Source organism: Hyaena hyaena, unplaced genomic scaffold (assembly GCF_003009895.1).
Source record: "Hyaena hyaena isolate Hyena2069 unplaced genomic scaffold, ASM300989v1 scaffold_584, whole genome shotgun sequence".
NCBI classification, from domain to species: Eukaryota; Metazoa; Chordata; class Mammalia; order Carnivora; family Hyaenidae; genus Hyaena; species Hyaena hyaena.
Window position 1 is genome coordinate 169,023 of NW_024081205.1, and position 14,290 is coordinate 183,312.

General features: G+C 39.5%; 1 protein-coding gene across 1 annotated transcript in view; it reads right to left on the reverse strand.

The window, feature by feature from the left end:
- The window catches only part of GLG1 (golgi glycoprotein 1), a 160,206-nt gene extending 146,312 nt beyond the window's left edge, over nucleotides 1–13,894 (reverse strand). Inside the window, exon 1 of the mRNA XM_039256432.1 lies at nucleotides 13,453–13,894. Coding sequence (XP_039112363.1) covers nucleotides 13,453–13,893 — 441 coding nt within the window. The 5' untranslated portion in view covers nucleotide 13,894. The remainder of the gene's footprint in view (nucleotides 1–13,452) is intronic.
- Nucleotides 13,895–14,290: the final 396 nt, after the last annotated feature.

The following is a 14,290-nucleotide window of genomic DNA, read 5'->3' on the forward strand; positions in this document are numbered from 1 at the left end:
GGGGGGGGGGGGGGGGGGGGGGGGGTTGGTCAGAGAGAGAGGGAGACACAGAATCTGAAACAGGATCCAGGCTCTGAGCAAACATTCAGCACAGAGCCTGACACAGGGCTCAAACCCATGAACTGTGATGTGAGATCATGACCTGAGCTGAAGTCTGACGTTTAACTGACTGAGCCACCCAGGCGCCCCAAGTGTCTGACTTTTGATTTCAGCTCAGGTCATGATCTCACGGTGTGTGGGAAGCCTGCTTAAGATTCTCTCTCTTCCTTTCCCTCTGCTTCTCTCTCACTCATGGATTCTCTCTCTCAAAAAAAGAAAAGGAAAGAAAAAAAAGAAAGAAAAGCAATGTGGTAACACAGAAAGACAGAGGTTTTAAATTTAAAAAGATTTGGGTTGGAGTCTAAGCTCATATTCTTAAAACTTATATGACTTGGGCAAATCACAATCCATCTGATTCATTTTTTTATCTGTAAAATAAAGCTGATATCTATCCTACTACTATATCAAGAGCTGGAAATCAATGAATAAGTGTTCCATAAAACACATATTGAATAGCAATTTACTTGACTCAATAATTATTTAGGGAAAAGATTGTTAGGCCAATACTTAGTTTTTAAAAAGGAAGTATATTAGGGTGAGTTACTCTCTGACATTATACCTTGTTCTACATCTCCTCTACTTCAAGAGTTAAGAAAAGTTGGGGCACCTGGGTGGCTCAGTTGGTTAAGCATTCAGCTTCAGCTCAGGTCATGATCGAGCAGTAACACTAAAAATTTTTTTCTTTAAAAAAAGAGTTAAAAAGTTTTTGGAATACATCATTTTATGTGGAACAAAACTCTAAGTCATCTTTTTTATGCCAGATAATCTTGATTATCAATTCACCAATACAGTAAGTGTTCAATAAACATTTACAAATGATGAGTAAATCTAAACTGATTCTCTTCTTTTTTTTCTGGGGATAGATAAACCAAACAAAAAGCTTGGGAAAAAAAATTTCAGGAAGACTCCAAAGGTGAAGCCCTACACCAAAATGACTAATTCATCCTATCTCCTCACTCTTAATTGTAGATTTCAAGATACAAAACAGTAAACAATGAAGTCGCTGCAAACAGATACTATTTACTCAAAATCTTAACTATTATGATGAAACAATAAACTGTAAGAAACTGCTGTTTTTTATAAGTCAAATATGATCAACTATTAGAAGAGTTGGTAGGGGGACGGGGCAGTGTACTAAGCAAGGGGAAAGACACTAAACAATATGCTGGTACAAGAATATTCCCAAATAACTGAATATAAAATCTTTACCAACAAATGTTATTTACATAAAATCTCTGTATACTCACAAGCTATAAGGCAGTGCTTTCTGGAAACCTACCCCACTACACTATGTATTTATGGGAGGAAACAGCAGGATGCTGCATGAGCTAGCATGAAGCAGAGCTGGAAAAAGAGGCAGAGATCATCCCACTGAAGAAATGTAAATTTGGGGGCTCCTGGGTGGCTCAGTCAGCTGGGCGTCCGGCTTCGGCTCAGGTCATGATCTCACAGTTTGTGGGCTTGAGCCCGGCGTCAGGCTCTGTGCTGACAGCTAGCTCAGAGCCTGGAGCCTGCTTCAGATTCTGTGTCTCCCTCTCTCTCTGATCCTCCCCTGCTCACGCAGTCGGTCTCTCTCTCTCTCTCTCCCCCTCTCCCTCAGAAATAATTTTTTTAAAAAAACATTAAAAAAAAGAATGTAAATTTGTCTCCACAAGAGGAAGGGAACCACACCAATGTCTTCTGATTTCTGCTTTCACTGCTCTAGTTTCTCCTATTTTAGATATGCTTCCAAGTTGGAAATCAACATACAATAGTATAAATTCTTGAAACTTCTTATAATGATAAACAACTGTGAGTTCCTAATAAACAAATCAATTGTAATAGTATGAAACTGGAATTTTAACTGTTTCAACACCATTCAAAATGAACTCTGCTACCTAATAACCTCAGAAAGAAGGCTTACCTACTGCAAATATTTTGAAGTGTCCTTATTTAATGTATTATTAATTTATGTATTTATACTTTAATATATAGATTGTTTCACAGGCCAGAGAATGTTGAAACCTTAGCAATATCAAAGTCCTTACATATTACTTTCCCTCTGAAAAGTTGCCAATTTTCAGGAAAGTTTCAGTGATTTTTAAATTTATCTGGTTTTACAAAGGGCAAAAAGAATCAATGCCTTCTTTTTCTTAGCTAATAAAAAGCTATGTTCTTAGTCATTCCATTCTACAGAGGGAGGATCTGCATTAAGTAATGCTGTCTTCAGAATACAAGAACTAATTCTTTTCCTCTTCTATTTAAGAACGGGACTTTCCTTTGTCTGATTGGCAGTATATTCCAAATTTAGGCATCATTTAGGCCAACAGAACTAAAGAACATTTGGTAGAACTGAATTCCTTTACCCGGAGAATTCACTCCTTTGCACTCCATAATCTCAAAGTGCACACATTTTTAATACTCAGGAAAGACTATAAATGTTCTTGACCTTCCTCTTCAAGTAAGTTCAACTAAAGTTTTTGTGAAGAAGTCTAGGAAGAATTACATAAAAGGTGTGACACATTACAGTTCGCTTCACATTTCTTTTAACACAGTGAACATAAAACCTTATCTTGAAGAATTTCATCTGCAACAACAAAGAAAAAGGGAAGGAAAAGACTATTTACGGGCAAATGCAATTTGATGCATGGTCTACATATTTAAAAAAGCTTTATCCTCACCATAACCCTGTGGGAGAAGGTTTCATATCTCAGTTTCATAGATAAGAAAATTGAAAGCTGGACAGATAATTTATCCAAGGTCACATTAAGTGGTAAGTGAGCTGGGATTTGAATCCAGGATTGTAATTCTGATTTTTATATCTTCTGTTAATAGGTGCGCTCAGTAGATGGCACTAATTTAACAGATGGCAGAATTTGTTAGTAATTAAAACCCTCCATTACATCCCCTTCTCCCTCCTTGAAATTTTGTCCACTTCAGAATGGTTATCACATTACAGAGCTGATTTGGACAATGCAGAAACTTTGGGAATTCTGTTAAATGACTTGCAGGCTCTTTCTACTTTAAACTTAAGTTACAAATGAAACCTTTCTAAATACCTTCTGTATCTTTCTTTAAACATTATTTTTCTTTCATTCTTTGTTGTTGTTGTTGTTGTTGTTACTCTGTATTTGAACTGATTTATAGCTTGTATGCACACAGCCCTGGTTAATTTTTCTCATACACTGTTGCGATTCACTGTTTATCTTGCTTCCGATTCTAAATATATATCACACTTCTATTTTTGTAAAGGAACACAAAAACATTTTAAGAGTTTGTTCTAGGGGCGCCTGGGTGGCTTAGTCGGTTAAGCGTCCGACTTTCGCTTAGGTCACGATCTCGCGGTTCGTGGGTTCGGGTCCCGCGTCGGGCTCTGTGCTGACTGCCAGCTCAGAGCCTGGAGCCTATTTCGGAATCTGTGTCTCCCTCTCTCTCTGACCCTCCCCTGCTCACACTCTCTCTCTCTCTCCTAGAAATAAATAAAAAAATATTAAAAAAAAAAAAGTTTGTTCTATCTTATAAGTGTACAGATCCAGGAATTCAAGTCAGCACCCATTTTCACTATGACTTCCCCAAGTATTACAAAGAGTTATACATGTTATTCAAGCCTTCATTAGGAAAAGGTACTATAATTACCATACATTCAATCTAACATAATTTTCTAATTTCAGTAAAATTATTAAAACTGAATGAAAAGAGATGCCTAGTTCTCTTAGTTCATTGTTTTTTAGATTCCAGTCCACACTTCTTCTTCCTCCACACTCTATTTTGATGCAGATACAAGGGTTCGTACTGGCACAGTTCTGAGGGCCATCACTTGAGGTTCCTTCATAGGTTTCAAATTTACATAACTCAACCAAAGATGAACCACTTACTGACTTCCAGTTTTATGAGTGCTGCTCTTCTCAAGCTAAAGGTGCACTCCTTATAATTCATAAATTAGACACAGGGAAGACAAGACTCATCCAGAAACCAGATTAGGAAGCATTTTTAGATAGCTAAATTAAGAATTTCATGATATGGGATGGTACCTGGCAGCTCAGTCAGCAGAGCATGAGACTTCTGATCTCGGAGTGGTAGGTTCAAGCCCCATGTTGGGTGTAGAGGTTACTTAAAAAATAAAATCTTAAAAATAAAGAATTTCATGATATGAATAATCAATTTATGAAGAATGAAAAGTGGGGTGCCTGGGTGGCTCAGTTATTTAAGCGTCTGATTTCAGCTCAGGTCATGATCTCAAGGTCTGTGAGTTAGAGCCCCGCATCGGGCTCTGCTAACAGCTCAGAGCCTGGAGCCTGCCTTAGATTCTGTGTCTACCTCTCTCCTCTGCCTCTCTCACTCCCACTCTGTCTCTCAAAAATGAATAAATGTTAAAAAAAAAATTTTTTTTAAAGAAGAATGAAAAGTACTCAAGAGCTTTTTTCTGATCCTTCCAACCATTTCCTCCACTCATACCATTAATGCCCATAGCATTTAATTTATCATTCTTTTATGGTACTTACTATTTTATAACTTATATTAATAATTTTTAGTAAAAATATATTTTTCTTCTTCTAGATCAGCATTGTCTAATAGAAATATAATATAAACCACATCTAAACTATGGTATATAGTCATATTAAAAAATAAAATTCACTCAAAAATTTTTTTAATGTTTTATTTATTTTGAGAGAGAGAGAGAGAGACAGCGTGAGCAGGGAAGGATCAGAGAGAGAGAAAGACACAGAATCTGAAGCAGGCTCCAGGCTCTGAGTTAGCTGTCAGCACAGCCCAACGCCAGGCTCAAACCCACAAACTGCGAGATCATGACCTGAGCCGAAATTAGACGCTTAACCGACCAAGCCACCCAGGCGCCCTCAAAATTCACTTTAATAAAGCACTTAACCCAAAATATGCAATAATATTGTCATTTAAACATATAATCAGCATAAAAAATTAATGAGATATCTTACATTTGTTTTTTTTGTACTAAGTCTTTAAAATCAAGTGTGTCTTTCACACTTATAGGACATCCCAATTCAAACCATTCATGTTTCAACTTCTCAACAGCTACATCTAAGTAGTAACTACCACAGAGACAGAAGGAAGAGGAATGAGCTATTTTACAGTTGGACAGGCTTGCTTTCAAATCTTAATTCCAATACTTACTGGCCCTGAGGCAGTCTCCTCATTAAAAAAATAATTATTATTAATAATAATAATAAATTTCTGATAGGATTAAATGAGATATAATGCCCAGAAAACATCTGGTCTCTTAGCACAGAGCACACAAAAAACTTTCAATAAATGCTATTATCATGTATTTTTACCCTCTAACACTAAGCACAGTGTCTTACACATAGTAGGTATTCAATACATGTTTGTTGAAGGAAGAAAAATTAATTTGCATGACATCCTAGAAGCCATTTTAATTGCTTCTTTTTCAAATATATAAATATCTCATATAAACAAGTTAAGTTTTGGGGCACTTGGATGGCTGAGTCGGTTGAGCATCCAACTTCACCTCAGGTCATGATCTCACAGTTCGTGAGTTCGAGCCTCGCATTGGGCCCTCTGCTGCTGGCAAAAAGCCCATTTCAGATTTTCTGTCCCCCTTTCTCTGTCCCTCTCCTGCCTGCACACTCTCAAATATAAATATTAAAATAAATAAACAGGTAAGTTTTATTTTTTGGATTGTTGCTGGCTAAACTGGTTTTGAACACATTAGAAGTGTACAAAAGGAAATGTACCATTTTATCTTTCAGACTGCTCAAGTAATTCATTTTCTTTCAAAAAACAATGAATTATTAAGCAAATATACAGTATTTAGCACTTTTTTCTTTTTTAATTTTTTAAATTTATTTTTGACAGAGACAGAGAGAGATACAGAGCATGAGTGGAGAAGGGGCAGAGAGCGAATGAAACACAGAATGTGAAGCAGGCTCCAGGCTCTGAGCTGTCAGCACAGAGCCCAACACGGGGCTCGAACTCATGAACTGCAAGTTCATGACCTGAGCCGAAGTCAGCTGCTTAACTGACTAAGCCACCCAAGTGCCCCCACTATTAAGCACTATTTATCAAGAGACTTCTTAAAAAAGTATGTCTCGGGGTTCTTGGTGCTGACTCAGCAGGTGAAGCATGCAACTCCTGACCTGAGGATTGCGGGTTCGAGCCCAACGTGGGGTGTAGAGACTAATAAAAGTATTTCTCATCGATGACAGTGGTATTTTACAAGTAACTCTCAATTACCTGTAGGAAAATTTTTATCTCAGGTTGGGATGAAAACACATCCCATTTCTGGGCTTTACTCAAAGAACGAGTCAGTGGTACATATAAGACCCTTTATAATCTGGACTCTGAAAAAACTCTCTATTTCAGACAGTACAACCCCCTAAATTTCTTAAAGCATTTCTCCTTTTCACCTGTGCTTATAATTCACTTGCACACAATTGTATTCTTACAGATCACAGAATCACAAAGTATCAGAGCTATTAAGAAATATTCCAGTCTTATTATTTTTTAAAGTAAAAGGTACACAAAAGATACATAAGGGGTAGCTGAGTGGCTTGGTTGGTTGAGCCTCTGACTTTGGCTTAGGTCACGATCTCACAATCTGTGGGTTTGAGCCCCACATCGGGCTCTGTGCTGACAGCTCAGAGCCCGGAGCCTGCTTCAGTTTCTCTGTCTCCCTCTCTCTGCTCCTCCCCCACTCATGCTGTCTCTCTCTTTCAAAAGTAAATAAACATTAAAATTTTTTAAATAATAAAATAATAATCATTTTTAAATGATACTTAAAAGGTAAGCAAGATAATTTCAGGCGGTGTTAGGATTGTATACTTTAATCATCATGTATTTTGTTTAGTGTATATCATAAAAATGTAACTTTCACATCAAACTCAAGAATTCATGTATATCTTCACTTATGACATGGTTAAAGTAGACAGTCAAAACTTAAAGGGGGGGAATTTTTTTTAATTTTTATTTTTGAGAGAGAGAAAGAAACAAACAGAAAGAACATGCATTTGTGTGTGAGCAGGGGAGAGGCAAAGAGACGGAGACACAGGATCCAAAGTGGGCTCTGCGCTGACAGCAGAGAGCCTGACATGAGGCTTGAACTCATGAACTGCAAGATCATGACCTGAAATGACTGAGCCAGCCACCCAGGAGTTCCAAGGCAGGAAAAACTATTAGGCTAAGAGAAACAGAGCTAGATTCCACCCAAGTCTAAATCCTAATTTTGTGCTCTTTTCATTGCCCTAAAGAATCTACTGTCTATATGACATCAAAGGATTAACACTCTCTTATATAATTGTTTCTTGATTACAATCTCATTTATCAAACCAATTGTAAGCGGTGGTGGTGTCTTAAAGTACTAGTGTTCTTTCACAATGACAGGTGCATAACAAGAGATCAATAATGCCTTGATTTTGTGGTTAGATTGCTTCAAACCACTGAGAGTTAGCATTGGAGGAAATTCCACGAATTGGCTCAAACAGAATAATCATAATATATCCTAAACCCTAACAATGTTTGGATTGTCATTTGCATTATTCATATTACTATTTCCTCCCATGAATGAATAAGTAATCAGGAGATGGTACACCTATAAATCCTAGAAACCATATAACATATACATACAGACAACACAGGAAACTTGTACAGGTTAAATAACAGGGATCTTCGAAATTGTACTATTACCCAAAACCTGTCATGAGGAACCTGGGACTCAAGAGTGGTAAAAAGACTTTCCCACAGCCAGGGTTTGCTAATGGCAATGCCAGCTCTAGTCCTAGTTCACTCTGTGCTATTCCATGGACTCAATACAAATAGTAGAGAAACCTAAATTTTTCCATTATCCTAGTACAAATCCTGTTTAAGGTGAGCTGGGATTTGAAAATCTTTTCATTAAGCAGTTATTCTGCTCATCATGGACTCAAACTAATAATTAAATTAGCTTTGTCTAATAAAGCTGGTGTGTCTACCTGAAAAATCTACAATATTCTAATACATAAGAGCTGTTGCTACCCAATTGTTCTTGTAGTGAAGAAAAGAGGATTCTAATCCCAGCTGACCCTTCTCATTTTATGTCCACTTCTGAACCCCTGGGATTCTCAACAGTCACATACCAATTTCCTTAGTGGCAACCATCCATGGTAGATTGCAAAGCATGAGGTCTTTTCAAGCCAAAGAGAACTTGATGAATATCAAATCTACCACTTAGGACATAACATCAGACAAATTATTCCATCTCTCTGAGCCTGTTTCTCAACTAAGATAATAAGATATTCACTTCACAGAACTATCAAGAACATAAATGAGATGACATAGTGTAGAACATGATCTTAGGATACAGTTAAGTGAAAAGTTAAGAATAGAATAGGGACATCTGGCTGGCTCAGTTTGTGGAGCGTATGACTCTTAATCTCAGGGTTGTAAATTCAAGCCCCATATTGGGTGTAGAAAATACTTAAAAATTAAAATCTTTAAAAAAAATTTTTTTAGGGCGCCTGGGTGGCTTAGTCGGTTGGGCGTCCGACTTTCGCTTAGGTCATGATCTCACGGTTTGTGGGTTCGAGCCCCGCGTCAGGCTCTGTGCTGACTGCCAGCTCAGAGCCTTGAGCCTGTTTCAGAGTCTGTGACTCCCTCTCTCTCTGACCCTCCCCTGCTCATGCTGTCTCTCTCCTAGAAATAAATAAAACATTAAAAAAAAATTAAAAAAAAAAAAGTTAAAAAAAAAATTTTTTAAAGAATAATGGAAGTGTTCATCTATGAGTCTGAGAGTGGGTTTATGGTTTAAATGTTAATTTCTGTTCAATACATAATATATCTTAAATAAATACCTACATTTATTTTCATTTTTTAAAGTCCTTGTCAAAGATTCTTTTTTTTTTTTTAATTTCTGAGAGAGAGAGAGAGAGAGAGAGACAGCATGAGCAGGGGAGGGTCAGTGAGAGAGAGGAAGATACAGAATCTGAAGGAAGCTCCAGGCTCTGAGCTAGCTGTCAGCACAGAGCCCGATGTGGGGCTCGAACCCACGAACTGTGAGATCATGACCTGAGCCGAAGCTGGACGCTTAACCGACTGAGCCACCCAGGCGTCCCCAAAGATACATACTGAAGTAGTTAGAAAGTGAAATGACATGTGTCTGGGACTTGCTTTTAAAGTATGCCAGTCTCCCAACTACTGTACCAAACTAAAAATTGGCGGAGACAGTTGACGGTGGGTGATGCATATGTGGAAAATTACTATACTACTCTATTTCTGTATATGCTTGAAATTTTGCAATGTAGAATGTTTTTATTTTTATTTATTTCTTTATTTTAAGTACACAACCCAATGCAGAGTCTGAACTCATGACCTTAAGATCAGACCTGAGATCAAGAATCAGATGCTTAACCAACTGAGCCAGCCACCCAGGTACTCCATAAACATTTTTGTTTTAAAACCCAACAAAAACCAGCACAAATAAAAGACTAAGAAAAACTAGGCACATCACTAATAAACTTTTCCCAAGAAACTAATGTCTCCATCTGAAACTTCTGAACACGAGATAGTACTGGTCATTTCAACCAAAATTAAAGTATCTTTTAAAATTACTCTCAATATGAAACATGTCTTATCACTTATACTAACGAAACAGGAGTGTCTTTTTTCTTTGTTTGGTATTATTATTCCTTCACTTGGTACAATAGCCCAGGGTATATTTTTCCTTTTTCCTGTATACATCCTTGTTATATTTTTTTATGACTAGAACTACCATTAGTTCTATATGTATATACATGTATGTAAGTATAAATGAATGTATACACATATACCTATGTATATACATTTATGTAATATAAAAATAACCAGGACTACTATCCCACCATTACTACTCTTATATCTATTATTTAATAGTGGACCCACTGGGTATACATGACCTTTTAAAGTTTATTTATTTTTATTTTTTGAGTGAGAGTGAGAGAGAGAGACAGCAAGCAGGGGAGAGGCAGAGAGGGAAAAAGAACTCAAGTAGGCCCCCCACTATGAGTGCAGAGCCAAAACTTATAAACTGTGAGATCATGACTTGAGCCCAAGTCAAGATTCAGACAATTAACAGACTAAGCCACCCAGGCACCTCTATCCTTGACCTTTTAAAAAGCATGACTCATCTGGGGCATCTGATCCAACTTCGGCTCAGGTCATGATCTCACAGTATGCGGGTTCAAGCACCACACTGGGCTCTGTGCTGACAGCTCAGAGCCTGGAGCCTGCTTGAGATTCTGTGTCTTCCTCTGTCTCTCTGCCCCTCCCCCGTTCACGCCCTGTCTCTCTCTCTCTCTCTCTCTCTCTCTCTGTCTCAAAAATAAAATACACATTATAAAAAATTTTTTTTAAAAAAAGCATGACTCATCTGAGAGGATTAAAAAAAAATCCCTCACATAACACATAGCCTTCAAAATAATGGACAAAGTGACTGAGGAAAAGCTGTGAACTATAGTCCATATGCAATTTTACTATAGTTTACACATATATTTTTAATTTGTTGGCACATGATACATTAACCAAAGTGAAAGCATCAGTTGAGATTATTTAAAGGAAACGATAAATACCTTCAAATAAATTCTGTAAGTGAATAACTATAAAACTGAACACTACAGTAGAGAGAACCGTAATCTGTTTGAACTTAAGACTTAACCTAACTCTATATACCCCCATCTTGTTTCAAAATAAAAATGTTTACTATACAACCATTTATTATTTTTTTATGTTTTTATTTATTTATTTTGAGAGAGAGAGAGAGTGGGGAAGAGACAGAGAGGGCACAGAGCCTGATGCTGGAATGGATCCCACAACCTTGGGATCATGACCTACGCCAAAATCAAGTAAGATGCTTAAACAACTGAGCCACCCAGGCGCCCCTACTATAGTACCATTTAAATATTCACATGCTTTCCCTTTTCATAATTCTCATAGCAAGTACACAGAGAACAGTCTTCTCCAAATTTGTATCCAAAGGGATAAAGAAGCACATTATGTCCACTTCCCTATCAAACAGTCCTACCTACCAAAAAGCAAAGACAAAACACATTCAATAATTTCACTTCAAACGTGCCTAGGCAGTTTATTTCTTTAATTCAGACACGCTATTTCAAACACATAAATCAGATTTAACTAATTCCCAAACTAGGTGGATTAAAATTTCCTTTTGTCATCTTTAAAGAAAGAAAAAGTAGTTTAAAAATATTTCCACCTCCAGATGCTTGGCTGTCTCAGTCTGTAAAGCAAGTGACTCTTGACCTCAGGATTGTGAGTTCGAGCTCCACTGTGGATGTGGAGCCTACTTAAAACAGAATTAAAAAAAATAATAATTTCACCTCCTGAAGAACACAATCATTCATGATACTCTTCTTTCATCTTTTATGTTTATAAAATTTTAGGAAAATTAATTAAATTGGAAATTTGGAAAGTCCTGCTACCCAAAATACGCCCACCTCCAAATTACATTACACTTTTTCTTTCTTCCTCTGGAGCATAAAACTGACTGCATTAGTTTATTCATCCTCAATAGTTTCGGCAATATCACTAAGTCTCAGCATTGAATTAGGTACTCTGGAAAGTTACAAAGGAAATACAGGAGCTAGTAACTACCCTCAAAGAGTTTATATATCATCACCATAAAGGAAGAAAAACGTAGTTACTGAAAAATATCTTTGCTGAGAATCTCACAGTCAGATGTGGAGTAGGAACGACATTTTTCAAGCCAGGTTCTTCACACTAAGTAATGCAAGACAGTATCCACAAAATTAAACAGACTCCAAAAGTGGCCAAATCTAAATTATTTATGGATTACATATACTGCTACACACTTCTGCATGCATGACAAAGGGAGCCTGCTCCTGTAAGTGGAGGTTTCCACATGTCCCAAATGCACACAAAAAAAGAGACACGTACTCCATGCATGGGCCACTTTTTGCCACTTTCCCTATTAACTAACTGTTCCTGCCACAACCACAAACAAAGCGTTCGGTCAGCAATATTGGGGTTCTACTTTGAGGGAACAACATCTATTATATATCCTCAAAGACCAAATAGAAAATGCCCAAAAGCCTGACAGTTAAGAATCTTAGCTGTACCTGCAAAAGAAGTATCAGAAAAATAAAGAATAACAATGGATTATCCTTCTAATCTTCAAGTTGTAGATGAGAAGCCAACATTTGTTGGCTCTGGAAACTTCCTTTCTCTCTGCCTTCTGATTATGTATGTCTTTTCCTCTTGTGAACTACTCTGTATAGAATACTAGATAGAGCAGGCATCACAGTGAGATGGGGGTGGGGGTGTCCTGCCAAGGCTAGCAATTTTCTACAAACTTGTGGTCTTCCCATGATCATGAACATCTTAGACAATTCTGATGATACAATTTCCCAAACAAAACTGTTTTCAAGCAGCAGTTTCATTCTACCTGTCAATCTTTGGGCCTAATTCTATACACGTAAGCCTTAAAACAAAACAAAACCCTACCAGATTTGCTCCCAAACTTTGATAATTGTCAAATATGTCTGCGGCATTAAATCTAGAAAAGACATTCTCTGTGTCACTTAAGTGAATCACATTAAAGAATACCAAATCTAGATTTCATTAAGAGGTCCTGTTAAAGTCATATTCAGACGTCAGAAAGGCAAGATCCCACAACCCGATCACAAATACTGTATAGGTATTACAGCTTCGACTGCTGTCCCAACTTTTCAAGCTTTGGGACTCTAAATTACTTGGAGTAACAGCTTAAACTTCAGATGCACTACAATTGACCAAAAGAAAATAAGAAAATAAAAGGCATACATTAGTTTCAACACTCTACTGACAATAAGAATTTGCGAATTACAAAAGAATGGGGTAAAGACGGTAAATGCAGTGTTTAGACTACAATACACATCAGAACAGAATCCGAGTTACCTAAACAAACCTTATCTACTGCCAATAAACAGAAGATCATTTCTTAACGGCTCAAGTACGCCAACCATTTTTTTCCTGTTTAAAAGGGCTTCCACAAATTGTCCAAGTCCAAAGAAATAGCCGAATTCTAAGCTGGTCTTCGGCGAGGAGCTACAGTGCTTAGAGCATCACACAAAAGACCAGAGCAAACATAAACACGCTCTGGGCCTTCGCAGAGAGCGGCCAGGAGCCAGGGTCTGACTTCCAGACCCCCGCACCAGCGAGGGAATAAGGAGTGGGGGTGGGGTCCTCTTCTCGGAATGCACCGGGGAGCCAGCTAAGGACGGGGAGGGAAGGAGCGAGTGCAGCACAGAGGAAGAGAGAGAGAAGCGGCGGACCGGCGTCAGCGCCTTCCAAGGCCGGCAACACCCTCAGGCCCGCACCAGGCCTGGCCCTCCCGGCTCCGTCCCGCCTCCTCCTCACCTCCCTCACGTCTTGCAGGCACTCGAGCACCGCCAGGTTGTTGCTCCAGGTGTGCTTGGGACACACACGGGTCACGTCCTCCCTGCAGGACTCTTCCTCCGCTAGCTTCCAGCCCCCGCCAGCCCCGCCGGGTCCCGCTCCGCCCCGCCGGGCCGGAGGCCCACCCGCCGGGAAAGGCGGCTGCGGCGGCTGAGGCGGTTGCTGCGGTGGCTGCTGCTGGTGCTGGAGCTGAGATGACTGAGGCAGCTGGAGCAGCGACTGACCCGCCGGCCCGCCGCCTCCAGTCTGCCCGACAAAGGGCGGAAAGTTGGCCCCCGGGACCTGGCCCTGGCCGTGGACGCCCTGGCCCGGCAGTTTCTGGGCCCCGGCCGCCGCGAGCAGCAGCAGCTGCAGCGCCGCCGACAAGCGGAACATCCTCCGTACACGTCCACACGCCGCCATCTTGGGTCCGCGGCGAGCTCGACGCACCCGCCGGCGCCGCGTATTTAAATTAGGGGGCGGGGAGTGGGCGGGGCCCGACGGGGCCCACCCGAGCCCCTCCCCGGCTGGCTGGCGGGGACGCGCGCAGTGCGAGCAGAACTCGGGAGGAAAAAGCGCTTGAAACGGCCCACGCCCTGGGCCTTAGGGGCTCTTTGCCGGGGGAAATGCTGGAGCGCCTTAAAAAGCCTGGGCAGGGCCTCTATGAACAATTCTCTTGGTTGTCGTCACAGGAAAATAAAAAGGAATTGGGATTGCCACAACCAAGATGGCCGGTAGAGTATGTCGCCTGTTCAGTGACTGGGGGGAAAAAACAAAAACAAAAAACTTTGTGTGCAGAAGTGAACTTTCACGATCAGGT